Below are 23,035 nucleotides of genomic sequence, written 5' to 3'. Positions count from 1 at the left end.
GAGGCGGGGAGTAGAGAGGGAGGGACCCGAGTCCACCCTCTACTCCGGGTCCCAGCCCAGGGGCCCTAGGGATAGTGGTAAACCACTTGAACTAGCGGTTCCTTCCCCTGGGCTACTTCCCTCTCCTGCCCTTCAGCTTGTGGGGGCTTCCTGCCCTCCCTCTGCACAAGCCAGGTGTCCCTTTACCTAGGGTCTTGGTCTTCTTAGCTCACTGCAGCACTTCTCCAAACTTTCCTCTGCTTCCCTCCAAACTGTTCTCTGCTCCAACACCAATCCACTCTGCTCCAACTCCTCCAAACTGCTCTCTGCTCCAACATCTTCACCTGTTTGGTTGAAGCAGGGGGGTTTTATCAGGTGACTGGCTTCAGGTGCTCTAATTGGCTTCAGGTGCTTTAATTAATCTATAGCAAAGTTTCTTCCCTCTACAGGGAATAAGGCTTCCTTCTAACCCTCTCCTGCTGCCCTCTGGCCATGCTGTATCATACTAGCAAACACTAGTTTCCATGTTTGGGTGTTCAACTGGAGACACCATGGGCTGATTTTCGTTAGTGCTGAATATCCACAATGCCAATTGACTTCGATGTTTGCTCAGTGCCTCTGAATATCTAGCTCTAGTGTCTTGAATTGGCCTCCCAAAAACTGAGATACACAAAACTCTGCTGAAAATTTAAATCTAAACAACTTGTCCAAAGTTACAGAGCTAGTACGGAATAGCTCCAGAAAAGAACCTAGGAATCCTGGACCTAAACTACCTGCTCTGACCAGACTTTGGTGGTCTTCATATAATCCTGATCTCCTCCTGCCCCCACAGATCAATTGGCTGAGGAATAGAGGCAGGAGGCTGCCAGCTTTGGTACCAATGGCCCCTTTGACCACAAAAATGCTGTGCTAGGTTACCCATTAACTAAGGGGCAGCACAAAGGCCAGATGATGCTGAATAGCTGCTTATCTGCCTTGGGCAGAGAGAAAATGACCATTGGGGAGGGGAAAAAACTAACCAAATCACCCTCTTCATTATATTAATGTTTATTCAGTTAGACATAAACATTCATGAGCCTTTGTGTATGATCACTGTTCTATCTCTAAATGCTTATGAAATATACATATTTGTCAAAGTTGTATATGCTGGGAAATGTCAATCAGCAAGCAAGTATTCACCATAGACCACCTTGAAGACATGGCTATAATTCACATTCACAGGGCTAGATCTAGCCCTAGGAGTGTCAATTCACACCCAAGGAGGCACCTGCACTGCTTTGTAGCTTTTCTCTAAGGGAAAGCAGCCATAAAATCCATTGGCATCTCACTGGAGGTGGTTGTCCAGTAGACATACTGGATCAGTCCATCTCTGCTCCACATACTGATGAGGTTGTTCTGCCCAGTCCCAACAGCATGAGAGTTACATCATTCCATTACTGACTCTGGGATACCACAGCTTGTGTTCCACTGGCTATCCAGGTTTGTAGGAACTGAATCAAGCCCTTGTTCTTTAAGTGGCATTTAAATAGAGCTTCCTCTTAGTTTGTCATGCTGAGGGATGGGTGGCTTTGTGGCCCAGCCCTGTGGTATATAAAAGCTAAACTCCTTAGACCCACAAGCTCATAGATTGATAGATTCCTAGGCCAGAAGGGACCATTGTGGTCATCTACTCTGACCTCCTGTATAGCACAGGGCAGAGAACACCCCCAAAATAATTCCTAGAGCAGAGCTTTTAGAAAAATATCCAAACTTGATTTTAAAATGGCCAGTGATGGAGAATCCACCACGACCCTTGGTAAATTGTGCCACTGGTTAATTACTCTGACTGTTAGCAATTTACACTGAAATCCTTGTAGAGTCAGTTGAACTGAGCACCATTGGGAATGGGTCTTTCAGGTGAGACTTCGTTCAGGGGCATTCTGTCTACTGTATATCCTTAGTCATTGTATCCATAACCCAAATCTCTTCTTGCTTCCGCTACTACTCAGTACTCTACCTACTTCCCATCAATCCCAGAGGTGAGTATGTTCCAATGGTGAGTGAATTCTAAATGTGCGGCTTGTGACATGCAGCAGGATCCTATTGGGATGACGTCTGTGCCTCAAATATTAGTATGAGGCTGCATCATGAATAAAGTGCAGGGGTTAATGCATCTCTGGGGAGTATGCCGAGCTCTCTGTCTAAATTGTTTGCCTGTTTTGGAGCTCATTAGTGTTACACACAGTGCCCTGAACAATGTCACAGAGGAATGCGTGCTGCAGCCCACGTAGAGAAGGGGCTTCCATGGGTTACATTTCACAAAGCACGGCTCATTCCCTGTGCCTTCCCAGTTCTGCCATTAACAGGGGGCAAGGTCCTTGCTCAGAGGGCACTGTTTATCTTTGACATCCTAATTAGGGATGAAAGAGGAAACCAGAAGAGTTCTGAAGCCTAGGAAATATACATGCAATCAATACTATTGGGGCAAATTCAGAGCTTGGAAGCTATACCTTGGTGAGTGACAAGGCAGTGAGACATGGTGTAAACTGGTATAACCTGGAGGGAAGAAGGAAAAGAAATGCTGGGTAGACACTGGTTTAACTGAAGATGTTATTTTAAAACCATTGCATGGAACCAAAGCAACTTGATGTGTGGACACACTTAAATTGCTTCAAACATGGATTCTGTCAGTTTAGCTTCTACCTGTAACAACCGTAATTAAATCAATGTATACCAGATTAAAATTGATATAAATGTATCCACATTGGGCTTTACATCTGTTTAGCTAAATCGGCTTTTAAACCAATTTAAGTTAAACTGCTGCAACTTCTGTGTGGAGAGAAGCCCTCAGAGCATGTGGTAGGAAGGCATAAAGGATAGTCCATCTTTGGCCTTCATCTGAGGCAGTTGCTGAGCTAGTTATGTATGTCAGCCCCAGAAACATGCCCGTCACAACTTTGCACTCTGCTCTCATGTCATGTCATCTTGTTTATTTCCCATATAGACCTGATTTTGTTCCAATTTTCTGCTGGAGTCTGGGCTCACCCCCTGCTCCCTACTTTCACACTCCCTGGCAGTGCAATTTGGATTTCATGAGGCTGAAGACTAGATCATTTCAGTGTCCAGTGATGGTGAGGCCAGGGAGACTTGAACAGGAAGAGGTGGGCACACAGATAAAGTTATAATCCCTGGGAATGGATAAGCACTGGCAATTACACTGGCATGGTTGCCCTCTGTGAGCAATTGATTGCAAAAATGATAAATGGTCCCATTTATTGCTGGGGTATGACAATCACTCTGTTTTCAGCATAGGTGGCTTAAACTTTAGGAAGCAGAACTGCCCTTGGCTGAGTATTCTGTCTGATGTTCAGTAAATGGCATTCACTTTAGCAGGTAGTTGAATATCCTCATTATCTGAGCATTACCGCTGTTTCCTGAAGCTTCGTATTTCAACTTTGCCTGATCAGCCTGCAGCGGCAGCTCAGAAAATGGATCCCACCAAATCTCGCAACTCCTGATCTAAAATATTCTAATCTCCAAAAAGATAAGGAGTTGCTACAGCAAAGCCAACATAAACCTGAGCGCTATGGACAATGGGGTTGTTGTTTAGCTGTGGTTGCTAGTGAACTACTGTACTTGCTTTCAGAGACCACCCTGTGTTTAAAACCATCTCACTTAATGCAACGCATATCTTTTCAACACCAGCTTAAGCTTGCATCCTGGTTAGCTTCAGCAGCACACAGCTAATTGACATTGTTTGGGAGTTCCAAAGAAAAAAGCCAAGCAGCCTAGATCTCTGTGTCTATGGCAACTCATATAATGTGCTGGATCCATATATCGCCTGATCCTGAATTCCTTTTGCAGACACAAGTGCCAGGAACTCCCTTGAAAGGAGCTGTAATGGTTATGATTTGTATTTCAGTAGTATCTAGCAGCCCCCATCATGGACTCCACTATACTAGGGGCTGTACAAGTGCAGAACAGAAAGACAGTCCTTGCCCCAAAGAGTTTACACTTTACGTATCAATGATTTTTAAAGTGCTAAATGATAATAATTATCAATAAAATAATGTGTGTGTGCGTATATGCACATGCATAAAATGGACAAGGCCTATATAACTCTTGATCCTGAAATCCTGATGCAGACAAAAGTGCCAGGAAATCCCTCGACACAAGTAGGAGTTTGTCTGCAGGAATAAATCCATGGCATGTGTGTTTGTAAGTCCTTTCTGCTGGATAAAGGAGTGAGCTAGTTAACCTGCAGGATTTTAAAAATGAATGCACTGCGGGTGAAAGATTCTCATTTTGACTGCCCCTAGAGACTGAGATTTCCCCCTCAGCTCTCCACAGACCAGACACCAAAGCAAGGCAAAGAGTAGCCTTTCATTAATATAGTTCAAACAGCTGTGCACTGGAGGGACAAACTAGAAAGAGCGAGGGGTTAATTCAATTTCTATGCCCAGGCACTCCTGGACTTCTTGACTAAGATAGTATCACTTGTGAAGGGGGGCACCTGTTCACTAGGAACTGGACTGAGATTATCAGCTCCCAGGTTACTGACTAGTCAGACATTAGATGGAAATAACTTTTAGGCACCATCAGCCCGAGCGAGATTCAAGCCAGCAGCCTTCCACATTCTGTCAAGTCCTCGGAGGCATTCAATCAACTGATTTGGTGGTTTATTTTTGTCAAACTTCTGCCTCTGTCTGTTCAGCACTGAGCACACTGACCCAAGACATGAAGAAATAATAATGATTGAGAAAGAGGGTTGGTTTTGACATTTATCTAGTCCACACGATATAAATGTCACTATCACAGAACATAGCTGGCATTCTTATGGCTACACACACATCTAGGGATAGTTAACTTGATCATCTTAAAAGTAAGTCCTTAGTTAACCTTAGAATCTAAGTCCAACATTTGCAGCACTGGGCGAGTATAGTTTGAAAGACCATGCGAAGGTTTGGAGGCTTTCATAAATTAATGGATTTCAAGGCCAGAAGGGACCACTGTGATCATCTAGTCTGACTTCCTGCCTGACACAGGCTATAGAACAGTGTTTCTCAAACTGGGGTCGCTGCTTGTGCAGGGAAAGCCCCTGGCAGGCTGGGCCGGTGTTTACCAGTCCTGTCCTCAGGTCTGGCCAATTGCAGCTCCCACCGGCCGCAGTTCTCTGCTCCAGGCCAATGGGAGCTGCTGGAAGCAGCACGGGCCGAGTGGCTTACTGGCTGCCACTTCCAGCAGCCCCCATTGGCCTGCAGTGGCGAACCGCAGCCAGTGGGAGCCGCGATCGGCCGGACCTGCAGATGGGGCAGGTAAACAAACCGGCCTGGCCTGCCAGGGACTTTTCCTACACAAGCGGAGATACCAGTTTGAGAAAAAATGCTATAGAACTTCCTCAAAAACCAGAGTTCCTTTTTTCATTTTCATTAAGGAAATGTTACCCACGTTCCCTGGATGTCGCCTTCCACTTCTTTTATAAAGCAAAATTCTAAAGCAAAGAAATCATCTAAGATCTCAACAATGCCTCCTTTATCTGATGGTGACTTTCCATGCCTGGCACTCAAACATCTAACTGACTCCTGGTATGTCTGTTTGTTTGTAATGTATTCAAAGAACTTAGAGAGAGAAAAATTGCTAGTAGCATAGCCCTGTTAAGATATTTGCAGGTCACATTTGGTTCAAGCAATATTTGCTACCTACTCAACGAATTCAACTCGATCCTGTGTTAAGTAATCTTCAAGGTAATATAGTAGTTCAGAGTCATCGACAGCCCTGAGAAACCATGTGTCTGATTCAGAGGCGGCTCTAGGGATTTTGCCGCCCCAAGCACGGCAGGCAGGCTGCCTCCGGCGGTTTGCCTGTGGAGGGTCTTCTGGTCCCGCGGCTTCGGTGGACGTCCCGCAGGCAGACCTGCGGGAGGTCCACCGAAGCCGCGGAAACAGCGGACCCTCCGCAGGCAAGCTACAGAAGGCAGCCTGCCTGCTTCCCTTGCAGCGCCAGCAAAGCGCCCCCCCCGGCTTGCTGCTCCAGGCACGGGCTTGGCGAGCTGGGGCCTGGAGCCGCCCCTGGTCTGATTCTTCTCTCACTTATGTGAGCCCTGATTCAGCAAAGCACTTGCTTATTTTTAAGAATGTGCTTAAGTCCCATTCAGTGTGATGTAAGCACACGCCTAAATGCAATGCTGAATCTGGGTCTGACACTGGTGGATGTGAGGAGTGGCTCAAAGGAAGTCAATGGAGCACCTCCACTGACACGCTGCCTTTACGTCCTATAGTCAAACCCCACCTTTTCAATCAACACACCAGCACTGAAATGTATCATATTAAGCAGCAAAAGGGCATGATCAGGGTAAGCTAAGGTTTGATTCACAACACAGTGTCCAGCTGCTACACTGGTGAAAGACATCAAAACTGTCCAGACTGGCCACTTGTCAAAGGAGAACTTTTTTAAAAAAGGATTTTTTTTGTTTACAATGAGATCTAAAGGCTCATAAACTTCTCTGTACTCATGAGATGCTATTGCCTTGGTGTGAGATCATCTGCATCCAGAGCAGCATGAATTGCAGCAACAGTTAATGAGGTGATGAGAGTCCTTTCTCTCTGTTTAAAGAAGAGACCTAGGCCCCAATTCTCCTCTGGCTGAGACTGAAGTAACTCAGTTGAATTCAGACAAGTCATGACCATTAAAAAATGAGAGTATGTGACGGAAAAATCAGGCTTAATACTCCTTTAAAACTCATAAGAGCTGGATCTTCTAGTTCCAGCAACAGAGGCTGATGTTTAAGATTCCCAGTTTTGATCTCTGTTGCTGATGATGTGCCCAACGTGACATCTGCAGTAGATTTTTATTTTCTAAGTATACTTGGTCCTGTAGCAGGGCAATGGACAAGTTGACCTCCTGCGGTTCCTTCCAGCCCCATATTTTTAGGATTCTATGATTATCCACATCCTTTTGCTTCCTAAAAACTGAGCAAAATGATTTTAGTTTGAAAGGATCTCAGCCTGATCTAAAACTCACTGAAGTAAAGGAGAAATCTCCCCACTGGCTGTGTCTCAGGCTTTGCCTCATCTTAGTATCCCAGTGCTGAGAAACCACAATTCTTCTGGAACCTGGAGAAAAAAAGTCATTCTTTTAAGGAAGCATTGTTTTGTGCCAAGGAAATCCATTCCTTTCCTATCATTTCCTTTATTGCAGCTGCATTAATTACTGGGTTAACCTTCACAGTTCCTTTGTTTACTAGAAAGAAAAGGCAATCAAAGGAGCAGCGAAGCCTCTAAAACATTGAAAAGGAGGCTGATCAGTATGACTCAGGAATGAAGTATGAATAGGGATGTATCCTAGACCTTTACAGAAATTAGACACTAAAGCAATTTCTAGCTTATAGTGAAATTCCTAGGCTTGTACCCTAATCACTAAACCCTCCTTTTGCATTTGTCAGGGGGGCAGTGGAGGAAGCTCCTGACTAGATGATAGAGGCATGGCTGGGCCAAATTTACATAAGTGATGATGTGACCCTGTGAGCCAAGTCACAACACAGCTTACTCAGATTTGCCGGGCCCACCCCGCCCCGTGTCATGATGGAGGGGCAGGTAGGCCAAGCTTCGGTGAGTAGCTTTGTGACTTGGTGCATGGATTTGTCATGTAACTCAAAATTGGAGCAGCCAGACAGATAACCTCTGCCTCCTCCTTAGCAAAATTCTGGCAGTGGCCCTACCCCTTCCGTTAAGCTAGTGTTAAGGAAAGTCTGAAAACAGGGGAAATATCTCACATAGTGATATGTGAAGGTGTGGGCTTACCTGGTGTTCGTTAATACATGATAACTAATATGAGGAAAATCCTAGTGAAGACAAGGCAGTTTGTAGTTCTGACACAAGTTAGTAGGTCAATGGTAAAGACTGTGGGAGAGCTTAGGGTTTACCTCAACCTGTTAACTTGTGCAAAAACTACCCTAGGGTTTTACCTCATGTTAGTTACATAGGACTGGACGAGACCTCTTGGGTCACCAAGTCCACTCCCTTGCAGCTGCAGGCAACCCTGTTATGTAATCCTGTAAACTGATGTGAAGTATGAACACACAGTTTGCTTAAAGAAGCAAGGCCAAGCTCAGGGCTCATCAGTGCTTCCATTTCACTGCCAGAGATCTGCTGTTTGTAAGAATGCTGGAGGTACTGCTTGTTTCAGAGTGAGGAGAGCAAAATATTCACTGGGGCACCCACCCTTCCTAAAACCCTCTGCAGCGCTTCATTTGTAATGAAAGAGGTGCCAGGACTCAAGACATTTTTTTACTTTCATAACTGATGCAGCAAGCCCAGAGATGGTGGGGCGATGAACTCCCGGGCTTATAGGTGCCGGGGCTAAGCTCTGGCAAGTCCTGGCACAAATTAAGCACTTAACTCCGTGCTTAACTCCCATTAATTTCATTAGGAGCTAGGCACCTTTGAGGATCTAGGCTTCTGTGTCTAGAAATGAACAAGTTCTGGCTGAAATGGCTGAGTCCAACTCTAGTAACCAACAATAATAAAATTTCTATAATAAACATCTCCTTCCTAGAGGTTCTGATAAGCATTTCCATTTTTAGTTTGGGGGCAAACAAACCCTTTTGCCTCTTTTTGTTGCTGTTGCAGCTAAAGAAGGAGCAGAAGCCGATTTTTTAACTTTTCCTGTAAATAGCGCATTAATGAAGACAGATGGGTCAGCAGTATAAACAAAACCTCTATCTCAGGCTGGTTTTTGTTCTGGCTTTTTTTCCCGACACAGTAAGCAACCCAGCATCAACACAGTTCCCATCCTATTAACCATGCTTGCTCCCCAAATGCTGAACTGGGTCCTAAGGAAGTTTAAATTAACATTGGGCTGTAGTTTTTCAAACACTTGGAGCAGATGTTATAAGTGCCAGAAAATCATTTTTTATGAGGGCGTAGCGAGGATTTAACTTAGTGTTGTGTACAGAAAATGCTTCATTGTATCTTTTCTTTTATTGGTGGCTAAGGCTGGATTTTTCAAAGGGGCATGGGGAAATTAGCACCTAAACCCCTCTGATTTTCATGACTCCTTTGAAAATTCCAGCTTAAATCCCCTCTTTCACATAGGCAGAGCTCTCAGGTGGATCTCTGTTCACCCTGAGAAGTGTTTAGTGCTGGAAGCAGGAGTCAGGGCTCTGGGGTTCTACTCCTGTCTCTGCCTTCTGAGTGCATGACTTTGGGCAAATCACTTAGGAACAACATTTTGAAAAGGCCTCAGTTTTTGGGTGACCCGCTAAAGAAACATAAGGCTTGATCAGCAGAGGGTCTGAACACCCACAGCTTCCCGCTGGCATCAGTAGATCTCAATTTGGGCACCTAGAATTAGAAGCTGCCAGGTTTGCAATGTTTGGGCCTTAGCTTCTCTTTGCCTTATTTTGCCTGTCTGCAAAACAGAGGCAATGATATTAGTTATCAGCCCAGAGGGTGGTGAAGGCCAGTGAGTCCCTGTTTGTGAAGTGCTACCCAGGGCGTTATAAAAGTGCAGCGTGTCCTTACCTGAAGTCATCTTCTGTTTTTCCCTCAGATCTGAGTGTCAGAGAGCTGGCTGTGTGAGGGGTTTTCAGAGACAAATTCCCCTTGCCCGGGCTCACATCTCCAACCAAGGGCTAATCCCAAATCTGGGTACAGTTACCTCATGGCCACCTCTTGCTTCACAGATGGCTGCTGCAGGCCAGATTCCTTAATTCCACTCTTCCCGGGGGCATCCTGACCTCCCCACACAGGCAGCCACATCAAGGACCTAAAACTGGAGCAACTGGCTCTCTCTCTCTGCCTCAGATTTAAAAAGAGCCATGAGGGGTTTCAAAGATGAACCAGGGCACCACAGAGACTAGATTTAGGGGCAGGCAACTCAGGCAACCGCTGGGGGTGCAGGGCTTGGTGGTGCTGGACTCAGGGGGCTGTTTTTGTGGTTAGCTGCAAAAGGGAAAATAGAACTTTTGAAGTCACGTATTTCAGCTATTCCGTGTGTGGATTCATTTTTCACTAACCACCTAGAATGTTCTGGGCCTTTGTAGAATCTTGTAGAATCTTCCAGACTTTCTGAGAACTATGTTTTCCTCAAACCTAGAATGTCCTCACAGGTATATAAGGGCTGAGGTGTCGCCAGTCAGTCAGTGAGGTAGAAGTACAGATTAACAGATCCTAGCACGCAAATTCATTGTCTTATATGACAGGGATAAATCATGCATGCAAATCATGCATGAAATAAAAATTAAAGTATTCAAACATTTAACGAATGGAGGGGGAGGGGTGCCGAAGACACTCCTCACCTGCTGCACCATTTCGTCTAAGGCCAGCCCTGGTAGTGGGGAGAAGGTGATGACCAGGAATAAGGGGGTGTGATTTGCTGGGAGTCAGAGCCCAGTTCATAGGTGCCGACTTTCTAATTTCTGCAGGGGTGTTCGACCCCTCCTCTGCTCCAGGTCCCGCTCCCTCCACATCCTTTCCCCCGAGGACCCATCCTGCCCTGCCTCTTCCCACCCCATTCTGCCCCTCCCCTGAGTGGTCCCTGCCCTCGCTCCGTCCTTCCCCCACAGTGCCTCCTACCCTCTGCTGAACAGCTGATCGCAGTGGGCAGGAGGCACTGAGGTGAGGAGGGAAAAGAGCTGATCAGCGGGGCCGATTTTTTTTTCCCCGTGGGTGCTCCAGCCCCCACAACAACCAGCCACAGCTAGGGAGAGAGAGTGCTCTGATCTGCTGCCAGTTCATTGTGTGGTTTTCTCATGCAGCTCTGCCTGCCCTACTGGCTCAGCAAACCACTTCAGACTGCTCACAATCTCAGGGGCTAGGGTTATACAGAGTTGGGGGCAGTGGTGCAAGAGAAGAAGATTCTGAGCTACCAAGTTAGGCTACAGTTCCAGAGCCTGGGTATGACCGGATCTGCAAAGTGCCAAGAAACCATGAGATGGGCTGTGATCTAGTGGAGAGAGCATGGAACCATGAATCAGGACTCCTGGGTTCTGTTATCTTCAGCCAGGCCTAGAAGGGGTAGTGCAAGAAAACCACATGGGAAAGTTTATTTTGGGGGCAATTTCTAGTCCAGTTTTGCAGACCCAAGAGATGTAGATAGTTTGGAGAAACATCAAAACTTTTAGCGGCGTATCTGAGCTGGCCACAAATGCTGAATCTTTTCCCCAGGGGAGAATAAAACTCGCAGAGGTTCAAATTCACTCAGAACCATGTGTGTTGATCTGAGAGCAGAACTCTACAACCCTCGATCGCATCTGCGAGCCTTACTAACATGTGATTTACACTATTCCATGCTGTGTGACTTTGGACTTCAGTGCTTCTGTTTCCCCTCCCATCCTTCGTCTGTCTTGTCTACTTAGGTTGCAAGTTCTTCAGGGCAAGGATTGTCTGCCACTATATGTTTGTAGAAGTACCTAGCACAAAGGGGACCTAAAATTGCATGGGACCCCAAGGCTATGTCTACATCACTGGAACTATAGGGGCATAGCTACAGTGCTGTAGCTACTCCAGCATAAGCCTGTAGTGTAGATGCATCCTACAGCGATGGAAGGGGTTTTTCTGTTGCTGTAGGAACACTGCCTTCTCGAGTGACAGTAGCTATGTGGACAACAGCTTTCTTCTGCTGACCTAGCTGCATCTACCCCAGGGATTAGCTTGACATAGCTATGGCACCCCAAGAGTTGCAGCTATGGCAACTTAAATGTTAAGTGTAGACCAGGTGGTATGTGCTACTCTAATATAAACAATAAACAGTCAGAAGTAGGAATCCCGTTCAAGTTGATAGTTTATGTGAGCAAAGGTTGCTGCAGTAGGTAGTTTGCAAAGAATATATCTTTTGGTAATGTGCAACATTTTAGGAATATTTTGCAAAATTTATTAAAAAAAGAACACTCCAAAATTGAAGCTATTTTCTTAGGAATACCTTTTCTTTTTTATTTGGCTTTAAAAAATAAGAGTCAAAAGTCCATTAACATTGACATCAAGCAGGTCAGGAAAGAAAAGAAAATCAATTTGAGCTACTAGTTAAAGTGAAAAATAAATGTGTAAAAAATGTAAGAAGCAGAAATCATAAATTATATATTTTTTCATTAATATAATTAATCTCTTCCCAGCCCTGGAAAATGTTTCAAGAGATTCATATTTGATTTATTGTTAACAGCATGTGAAACATTAAATTTTGTATTGTATTGTTTTTAGTAACTAAGGCCCTGAACCTCAAAACATTGCTATATGCTGCAATATAAAGTATGAACTCAGGGAGACAACATCCATGCTTTAAGTTAAGCATGTATCTGTTTGCAGGATCAGGCTTAATTTATTAATTTAAAAATGGCACAGAGAAAAACTCGCTTTTAAAAAAAATAGACCACATACTCCCACTGCACCATGCATGGTCATAATATCAACAATATTTATATTGTAGTTGTAATGCATGGACCAGCAAATTGTAGTTACCCAGTTATCTTTTGCACTGGATTGAAGTCATTCTATTAAAGCAAATGTCCTTTTTTTAAACAGAAACCTTACAAAGAGAGGAAATATTCTGAACAGTTAAAATCTCAGGTTATGAACAATATAGAGCATACACAAATGTGTGGTTCAGGAGATATTAAAATTTTGGTTTAACAATGTTTTCCCAAAGAACATCATAATAAGGTTTTTCTTACTAATTGCCATTAGGGAGTTTCTTGCACATTCCTCTGATACCTGGTTTCTGATACCTGGGTTCCTCTGACTGGCCGCAGTCAGACACAAGATGCAGCCACTACTAGCCAGGGTTAGTGCTTACAAAGCCTAGTAGCTGAAGTGCCTTCAGCATTTGCCTCTGAATTGTGGCAAACCTGGCACTCTACTAGTACCTTAGCCATTTGTTGTATTGCAGTATAAAGGTTAATTAATAATAGATTGGATGACCCACTGTGCTAATTTGACTTGGTTCCTATGTTCCTATGTACTGAACCTGTAAATGCTTATACATGTAACTTCACTTACAGGTAAAATTACTCCTGTGCATAAATGTTTGCAGAATTGATCCCTACATTCTATTTATTTTTTTTTACTCATACCATGGACCTTATCCTGCATGTATACCATAGGCAATGGGACTTTTCTTACTCTTTTTACAATAATGTAACAAATCTATGACAATTCATTATTTTACCACATGGCCCCCTTATGATGACAAGTGCAGGAACAGAACAAATGTCCTTTTGTAGCCTCCGACTACCTGAGCTCAAGCTAAAGGAGATTCTTCACTAGCTGTTAACAGTATAGGTCATAGGCTATGCGGTTGAGCCTTTCTGATGCTATTCAGTAGAGGAAAGGGGTACAAATATACACAAGCCTGTGGCAGAAAAGAGATGATAAAATAAATGATGGATTATTGCAGAAAATAATTGTTATGGCACTGACACGGTGAATGGTTTGTACTAGCTTCATATGAACTGCAGATACTTTGGGCATGCCATATTAAAAGGTATTTGTGGGGGTCTCACTTGAAATGATTCATGCTAGTGTATTAAGAAGATTTCACATCTATTACATGTTTTTAACCTGCCATTTATGAAAGGTTAAGATTATGAAGTTGCAAAGTGGAATGGTCCATAAGGAAATGACAGTCATTTTCCCAGCTGATCTAAATCAATGTAGCTCCGTTGATTGAGCCTGCTAGTTGGAAATGTACCACCTACTCTGCACTACTTTACAGTAGACTACATAGCTAGAGCACTTAAAGCAATTATATCCTTGATAGAGCTTGTATCTATCAGACAAGACTGTGCATTCTCCAAGATGCTTTCTTAAATCACTGTGATGGATTGTCTGAAGGCAGGAAAGATGATAATAATGTACTATATTTACAAAGATCTATACCAAAAACAAAACAAAACAGAACAAAAGCCTAACCCACTTTGGAGCAATGCTCAACAGAAGGCCTCAAAATATAAGTTGTTCAGTACAAGGTTTTATCGGAGTGGGAATATATATGAGCACAAAAATAAAACATTTTGTATTCTACATTATATTACAAAGGCGAACAGTCAATAAATAGATCAATAAATAATGGGAAGCACAGAAGGGTTTGCGTGGATGGCGGTGAAACTGGTTTCAGTTGATGCTCGATAAAGTCTTTTGTGTTCATTCCCATGAGGTGTCAGAGTCAGTTCTTTCAAAGACAAGTCTCTTATCTCTTCCAGTGAAGATAACTTTGCCTTAAAAGTGTAGAACAGATGCAGGACAGTACAGTAGGCTCTGGCGGAGGCTGGGGGAGTCAACGTCACTTACACTTCCCCAAGAATCTGACAAATTTGCAGCTTAATATAAATAAAGTGACGGGCCTATTGTTTCTCAGCTCCAACACCTTCTTATCTCTATGATTTGTTGCAGAAGAGTGGCGGAAACATGGCATGTGACTCCATCATATATAGTTTAAGTGTGTGTGTGTGCGGGAGCAGTGTCTTTATGAATTGACAACTTCAACACGTACAGAAAGGAAAGATCCTCTCTGCATAGTTGGGGTGGAGGGATTTCCTTTTCTGCCTAGGTTTAAACGGACTAAGCACAGTCTTACTTGCCATTTGAGTTGGATTATATAGATTTAGTTATACACAACATATTAGCCAAACAGAGAGCAGGCTCCCAGCCGGTGTAATTCAGTGTATCTTTGAGGAGTTCAATAGAAGTACTATGCAGATTTTGCCCAGCTGAAGTCCTGGCCCTTGAATTGCAACATGCATCAAATGTGGAATTTTACATCCAAAGTCAGCAGCCCTGCTATATGCAAGGGATTTGATAATAAACAAATGGTAGATTCTTGCTTTGTGTAATAGCAAAGGGGCAGTGTGCCAGAGCACTGCCCCCACCTAACATTGCAGATAGGCAGTGTTTGGTTGAGGGGCGTTAGAAGAGGGGAAATGTTCTTTCTTTTCATGGCTTCCATCCCTCCAGGGGTGGCTCCAGGCACCAGCACGCCAAGCGCGTGCCTGGGGCGGCAAGCCATGGGGGCACTCTGCCGGTTGCCACGAGGGCGGCAGGCGGATTGCCTTCGGCGGCATGCCTGCAGAGGGTCCGCTGGTCCCGTGGCTTCGATGGACCTCCCGCAGGCATGCTGCCAAATCCGCAGGACCGGGGGTCTCCCGAAGGCAAGCTGCCGAAGGCAGCCTGCCTGCCGTGCTTGGGGCGGCAAAATACCTAGAGCCGCCCCTGCATCCCTCTCTTTGGATACTGCTAAACTATCCCTGCTAAAATGGCTTTTAGAGCCAGGGTAAAATTTTCAAAAGCAACTAAATGACTTAGAAGCCTAAGTCCCACTGACTCTTAATGGGGGTGATTGCTCCAAAGAGTCAGATTGTCAAAAGTATTGAGGTACCTAAAGATCTAGATAGACACTTTTGAAAATCCCAGTAGATGCCTAAGCAATTTAGAGACTAACTCTCAGTGATTTCAATGGGAATTAGGCACCTAACTCCTTTAGGTGCTTTTGAACATTCCAGTATCTTTAGGCACCTAAGTACTTTGAAAATCTGGCCCTAAGTGCTTACATCTGTTTGGGAAATGGAATTTAGGCTCTGAACTCACTTTAAGCATCTACCCATGACGTTTGCCCTTTGAAACGTACCAGCTTTCACCAAATGGGATGATTTTGCAAAATGTTTTACTTGGTTATTTGACAAAGACTTTATCTCTCAATCTTAGCCAATTATTCAATCCAAACCCTCAAGTGGGTGTTACAACAGGTTCACAGTTTCACTGACTGCAAATTTTAATGTGAACACAATCACTTCAAAACTGTTTTAACTAACTCCAAACACATCAGCAAGGAATTGTTTTCTACTGAAATGCAATGAAAAGTTGGGGCATAGATACCCAGGAACATTCCTGAGAATAAAATGTTAACTTGGGCTTGTAAGGGGAAGGGAAGGATGGAAATGCACCTATCAGAATATGCCATAATATAAAGCATGTAACATATCACTTTATTATGTTCATTCAGTCCATGTTTTAATCCCTGCAGTGAGGATGCATTTCAAACACTGTCCTTGACCACAACAATTTTTTTTTTAAGAACTAAAATCCATGAATGTTATTCCATGGCATTAAGGTTGTCTATTTTGGGGCAAAAAACCCCAACAACCCAATGATCTGGTTTTCCTTCTTTATTTTGTTTATGAAGGAAGCTTTTCTCATAAGAAGCGAAACAGCAAGAAGAAGCAAGCACTGGAACAAAATATACATTCCGTAAAATCGTATGACCTGCCCGTTCCCTATGACATGACATACAATTATCTGTACACGCCTCATTAAATAACCTTATTAAATAGGAAATGCAAAATGTACAAATTTACAGACTGAATTATTAAATACTCCCCTGGTGCACGCACGGGGCATGCATTCCTTTCTACTATCGGCAGCCACACTCTGAAACTGCCATCCCCTCATATTTGAACTTGTAAGTAACCACTCCTGCATCTAAGTAGAGGATGGAGATGGGATCAAGCTTGGTAGGCACACAGCAGGCTTTGGAAGCTTTCTGAGGATTCTTCAGGTGAACCAAAGTCTGGACAATGGCATGTTTAGTTGGCGTGACGTGTTCAGTTAAAGGGTAGGAGCACACTCCACGGCACTCATAGGCTTCATATCCCGTCGGGGCTATGATCCAGGAATCCCAGCCAATCTCCTTGAAATCGATATAGAGTGAAGTCCTTTTGCAGTAATTGCCCTTGGCGTTCCTCCGGATCCGGGCAGTGGAGTCATAAATGATGTTGGAGCGCATTTGGAGCAGTGCCTCTTCACCTGGCCCGTTGTGGAAGTTGCCCATGCCCAGGTTCTCCAAATCCAGCAGCTGCTCATGGTCTATCATTTCGTCAAGTTCCTGCTTTTCCTCCTTTTTGTCATTGCTCAGGTCATCTGAGAACACGATCAACAGAGGCACATGCTTGGCCTCGGAATTGATGTCAATATCGAGTTTCCCCTCTCCGTTTGGCTCTTCCCCTTCTCCGCTCTCTATCTGCACCTCCAGCCTGTGAGTGGTCAACTCTGACCTACGCCAATGCCTCATGGCATCTGTGATATCAAAGGTCTCCCACTCACTGTTGGTGCCGTAGATCTGCCTGGATGCAAGTGCCACCATTTTTCTCTCCTCTCCTTCTCTCCCTGCATGGTTGTTCTCCAGTAGTTCAAAAATGGTGACTTTCCTATCCAGCCCATCATAGAGTATTCTGTCCCGCTCCACCAGTGTGTAGAGTCTCAGCTCTGCCATCGTGATCTCTTCATGGTGAGGGATGGAGACATTGAAGAGAAGAGGGTATTTCCGGATTCCTGTGACACCAATAGGGTGGGAAGTCAGATCTGGAAATGGCAAAGATCAACATAAATAAACACTTTGGAACTGCAAATATTTCCAGCAGAAATATGCATGTATGGAACTCAGCCTTGCATACTTTGTATTCCTTGGTTTCAGTGTGAACAGTTACAGGAAAATGATAATAAATAGGTATAAGGGATTGTCACATAAAATTTTATTCATGTCGTCAGTGAGGTGGATGGTTTGTATTGGGTCTTCAAGGAACACAAGGTCAGATCATGATAATGGCAATGAACTTGGATTTATAGCTCTCTTTCTTCCAACGTGGCTACCGAAGTGCTTTATAAAAGGTCTTTGCTGATTGTACCCATTATGTTTATGGTATATAGGAATCTCTTTGCCCAGCACTGAAATGAAGCCACCTCTGGAGTGCAAATACAACAGCTGTTTAACATGTGAATATCAACATTACACGAGATTTTAGGATAGGAAGTGAAGAAGAATACTATATCCAACTGAAGACACATGGGGGATTAGAGATGGGCAGAATGACACAAACTGTTTCTGCAGCAAAAGTAGACTGCATTCATATCTGTTTATCTTTTTGTCTATTAAGAAAGGATCTGCCTTTCTATGGAATATCCAGTAGATCCCCTCATAAATAATGTGATCTCCTTTACCTTCAATTGATCCTATTTACAGTGCCACACTCCTCAGGTATATATAGTGAATTTGTATCTTCACTGGTGATCTGATACAACACATTAAAATCCCTACTGCTGATCTGCTGTTACTGATGAGGTGTTACATAGATCTCCCAATGGAAACAAATGATACCATAAGCTTCCACCAGTGTCTGAAGACTGCAACCACCAAGGAAAGAGACTAGTTGTTTAGGGTGATGCAACTAGGCTTATAACTAGGAGGAATGGGAAGTTAGGTCTTGATCCAAAGCCCACTGAAGCCATGGAAATATTCCCATTTTGACATCAATAGGTTTTGGATCTGTCTTGAAAGGAGCAAAAGAAAACTGCTGTACTTAGGAGCTTTTGAGAGTATTAGTTAATCAAATGTATAACAAGCAAACAATCGAATCTAATCTATCTATCTATGTTTACACATACACCATCTGTATTTCTTCATACATATAAGAAATTTAGAAAAATGTTTGTTTTTATTGCTGCATTTCCCTAATATCAATAACAACCAGATTAGGAAATACAGACTTAGTGGACCTTCCTACAAGGGTGGAGGGGATGGACTGCCTGGAACCTGTACATCTCTGATTTCTATGACTCTGGGATTGATATATTTATGGAAACATTTGGTTGACACAGCTACAAATATTGGCCCTGAGCTAGTAAAGCACTTCAGCACATGAGTAGCCCCATTGACTTTAATGGGATTTCAGTGTTGTCTGATGTTTGCAAACCCATCTGTTGTTTAAAAAAAAAAAAAAAAATCGAAGAGGCCAAACATGAGAGGTCCCGTTTGTCCTCTCTTCCCATTGACTTTAGTTGGGAGTTTGAAAGCACTGCATGTCTAGTGAGCGTGACTCACTTTAAAACTGGAAGTGGCACCAGAACTTAGAGTGACCGCGAGGGCTTTCCAGACGGCAGGATGCTGGAGAACAAGTCCACTGTCATGGGGATATGTACAGTCTTGGGGTGGGGAAAAGTCAGCTGACTGCATAGAAGATGGACATGAATAATTCATTGGAAGGGGTTAGGGACACGCCCTTATGGGAAACTGGGTGTCTCACTTCCTGATTAGAGAGAAAAATAAGTCAGGATGGGCATCTGCCCACAAGACTGGCTGAGCAGGAAAACTCAAAGGGTCAAATTCCCCTCTCACTATTACCCGTACTTCCTCATTGGTGTCAATGAGGATGCACTGGTGTCTGAAGGAGGAGGATTTAGCCCAGAAAAGTTTATTTAAATTTTTAAGTGATGACCATATTAGAATCATATCTGCAATGGAGCTGAATGGCTCCATGAGCTAAAACTGCTAATGAACAATCATTATAAAGTTCTACTGCTTCCAGCCATTCAATTTCCATTATCGTCTTTTACTAACACAAGCAGATAAGTATAAAGATTGCATTGTGTGATCTGTTCCATCTCTTTTATCAATATAATTGCAAGCACTTTATTTTTAACCACTAAAAGGCCCATAAGACATAAAATTCAGGTTCCCTAGTTGTTATTGACTTTCTAGACATACAAAGGAGATAGAATTAAAATAAACCCTCTGTACTATACGTGTGCATATGGAAAGCATTTGTATTAGCATATGAGTATCTGAATCTATGCCTGTAGTTCTGGATTAGAAGAAAGAACAGGAACCTGCCAAGAAGGTAGGAAGTTACCGTGAGTTTGACATGGCCATTGCAGACTTCATGTAATGGTGAAAAGGATGCTTGGCACCTCTGTTGTGTTTACGAAAATTAGTAGAACTGTGCATTGTTAAATTTACTAAAAATAAAGGATGACTGCTGGTTTACACTAGTAAAACACATAGGATTTCCCCCTCACTTGCCCAGTTATGGTCCATTTATATTCCTGATACTTTTTCATCTTAAAATTGCAAGTGTCAGAAAAGGACAATACTCATTATTCCATATTCCTTCAGGGCCAGATTGTGAATGCCTTCTCTATGCTCATGGGCAGTCACTCATCCCATGGTCTTCAGTACACATAAGTGGTTTGCAATCCAGCCCTCAGTCAATTAAATGTTATCTATATGTTGAAGAAATGTACAGTTAAAGTGGATTTGAACTTTAAGGCAGAGCCTTTTAAAACCAGAAACATGAGGCTGGATAAGAATGCACATATCTGAATGAGGTATAGATTAGCCCATAACTAGTTAGAGCATCTAGCTGAGTTGTCAAATTTAGGTCACATATCCTCAGTGTTTGCTTTATTATCTTGTAGTTTTGGAGTTCATCAGTAAAACTGAGACTGGCATGATAGAAGAGCCATTTTTATTTGAATTATAACACGTAAAGCTGAGTTGTTAGAAAAAAATCAACTCAGTCCTACTGGCAAAGAGAATGTTTCAGGGGCATAAATGATTTGTTGAAAAGCCTTTTAAATAGATAGCCTACATTGTTACTTATGCATAAAGCATAAAGAAATCATCATCAGCTAGTATGTGAGCCTTACGTTCCTCTCGTTATATAGCCATTGCAGGAAATTTTCAGTGCACGATATTTGTAACCTCCTAAACTCATGATTTTATGCATTTTTTAGTAATTTTTTTTGAAAAATAGAAATTGCTTCATTTCCTCAAAAATGAACACCAAGGGTTAGCAAAAGTCATCATAGAGAGCTGCTAGTTGCAGATATTTCTATATATCTACTGACTTTACTTCACACACCAAGCCTTGGGACCCATTAAAGACTAAATTGGGAATATATTACTAGAGAGTCATTCACTGTTTGGTTAGGAATCCATGAAGAAATTGGGCTTCCCAAATGAGAATGTGTACCATTGTGTGGGTTGTGAAAGAGGATTTTTCCCATTAATTCAGTTACCGTCTGACTCGCTTTGAAAATCAGATGCCTACGAAGGTAACATATAAGTGATTCACATGCTTCCTGGGATGATGATGATTTATTTGTATTATACACCCATAATATTCAAACATAAAAAAAGACATTGCCGCTACCCCAAAGTGCTTACTGTCTCAAAGATATAATAGGCAAAGGATGGGAGGAAAGGTTACATCAGAAAAGTAATGTGAGCTGGCTGATTATAGGCACATGCCGTGTTAATTTGTTAACTCCAGCTGCATCTCTATCTAATCGCTGTAAACTCCTTTTCCCCCCAATTCAGTCTTCATGCTCCACACATTGTAAACACGTGTCTTGCTGGTTATAAGCAATGCCCATTCATTCTTAGTTCACTTCAAGAAGTACGGCTCTTACCTTCATTTTGGAAGCTTCTAACAATATTTGCAGATGGCATTGAGGTCCTATCAGTGGCAAACCTGTTGTACAGCTCTAACATGTATTCTGGGGCCTCCACCTTAGCTGTTTCATGCAGGGGAATATCAGAGAGATTCAACGTCTTCAGGAACTCGTTTTTCATGTTCTGAAGCAGTGTGCTGAAATCAACACCATCCTGCTCCGAAAGGAGCTCATCAAAGAGGGGCACATCTTCCTCCAGGGAAGTCTGCTCCAAGCTCATGATGGGACTGCAAGCTGCAAGGTGCACCAACAGAGAAAGGGTTGCCCATAGCTGAATGGCAACAGTATCCATTCCTCCGCTCTAGCCTCCAACTGCACTCAACAAGATTTAGCTCTCGTGTGGGCTAAGTGGCTATTTTATCCTCTGGGTTGTGTGCAGCTTGTGTCACAGAGTTGACAAGTTTGGAAGCCCTTGCCTGAAGCTTGTGATCAGTCCTTGCTCGCGCTCTCTCCCTCCCCCCCACACCAGGTCTCAGTAATTGGATATAACACGCTCTCTCCTATGGTAGCCTTGCCTCTCTTATCTCTTGTAGTGTAAGCTGTCCACCAGATTTTCTGTTGCTATCTCACAAACCCCCTCTCCCTTAATGAGCATTTTGTAAACATTCTGCACTTGGACCCTCTGAGATAGGCCAATTTTCTCCTTGGACTGGATCTGCCCTTCCTTTTTCCCCTTGGAGCTGACTTTTTTTGGCATGCGTGGCCAACTTTTATCCATGCAGCTTTGTTATGATTTCAGCTGAAGATGCAAATGACACAAAGCCTAGGTCTAGGATTTTGTATTCTATATCAACAGTAAATAAAAGCCCCTTAAATATTAACAGAGTTACACCTGTGTCCCTTGTCCCCTATTCCAGAGTTAAATTGTCCAGCCCAAGTAAAGGCTTTACTTAGATGAAAAGCACTTTGAGGCAGGACCATCTTTTTGGTCTGTTTGTACAACACCTAGAACAATGGGGTCCTGGTCCAGGCCTAGGGCTCTTAGGCATGATGGTAATACAAATAATGAATAATAGCAACAATAATAAGACCACGGGAGGCCCTGAAGACAATGGAACTGGTGTGATTATATTAAGCAGTAGAAGGCAGAGATTTTGCACGCACTGCAGCTGTGGGCTTGTGTTTATGCAGGGGCTGCATTGTTGAAAAAGGTTTTGTGGACAGGAGAAATGCAGGCAGGGGACAGCCTCTGGCATGACCAGCAGATCTGTGCCTGGTTCTCCTCTCCTACATACGGACACTGGGTACCTGTGTTGGCATCACCGTCTTTGGCCCTCTATGTGTAACAGGCAATTAGCAAATGTTTTTAGCAGTGTTTGTTTTAGTTAGTTGTTCTCTTTATAAACCATTGTTTCCCGTTCAACCCAAAACAGCTACACCAGCTGACTGGGGAGGAGTTCTGCTCTGATGACCTCCACAGAAATGTTTAGAAAGAAAATCAGCAGGGAGCACTGAAGCCATTGCAAATGGCTCATAAAATGTTTATGCCCCTACTGCTTCTCATGTGTCTGGCTTGGCAGGTTACATTCACTGATGAGCTATGTTACATCTAGTGTCCTCATTTCATTTCCCACCAGTGAGCTGTGTGGTAACTGGCAAGATACGAAACCTTAAGGCCCCAGACTGCTGTAGATCAATGCACGGTGGCTGAGGGGCAGTACGTTGTGGCCAGAACAAGTTGAAAACCACAGAAAAATTTTAATGGAAAATGTTCAACCTGTTTCCAGAAAAAAAAAAATTGGGGACGAAGGAGCAGGGATGTTCAGAATTTTGAATTTTTTCCAAAAAGTTTGAGTACTGCAGGCAAA

General features: G+C 43.3%; 1 protein-coding gene across 1 annotated transcript; it reads right to left on the bottom strand.

Moving 5' to 3' along the window:
- Nucleotides 1–16,353: 16,353 nt before the first annotated feature.
- Nucleotides 16,354–21,519, bottom strand: BMP10 (bone morphogenetic protein 10). The gene is made up of 2 exons (XM_050940131.1): nucleotides 21,186–21,519; nucleotides 16,354–17,300 (listed from the first exon to the last, which is right to left on the bottom strand). Exons 1-2 carry the CDS (start codon nucleotides 21,517–21,519, stop codon nucleotides 16,354–16,356), a joined length of 1,281 nt encoding a protein of 426 aa, XP_050796088.1.
- Nucleotides 21,520–23,035: the final 1,516 nt, after the last annotated feature.

This window comes from Gopherus flavomarginatus, chromosome 2 (genome assembly GCF_025201925.1).
Source record: "Gopherus flavomarginatus isolate rGopFla2 chromosome 2, rGopFla2.mat.asm, whole genome shotgun sequence".
Lineage (NCBI taxonomy): Eukaryota > Metazoa > Chordata > Testudines > Testudinidae > Gopherus > Gopherus flavomarginatus.
This window is presented reverse-complemented; position numbering and strand designations above follow the sequence as displayed.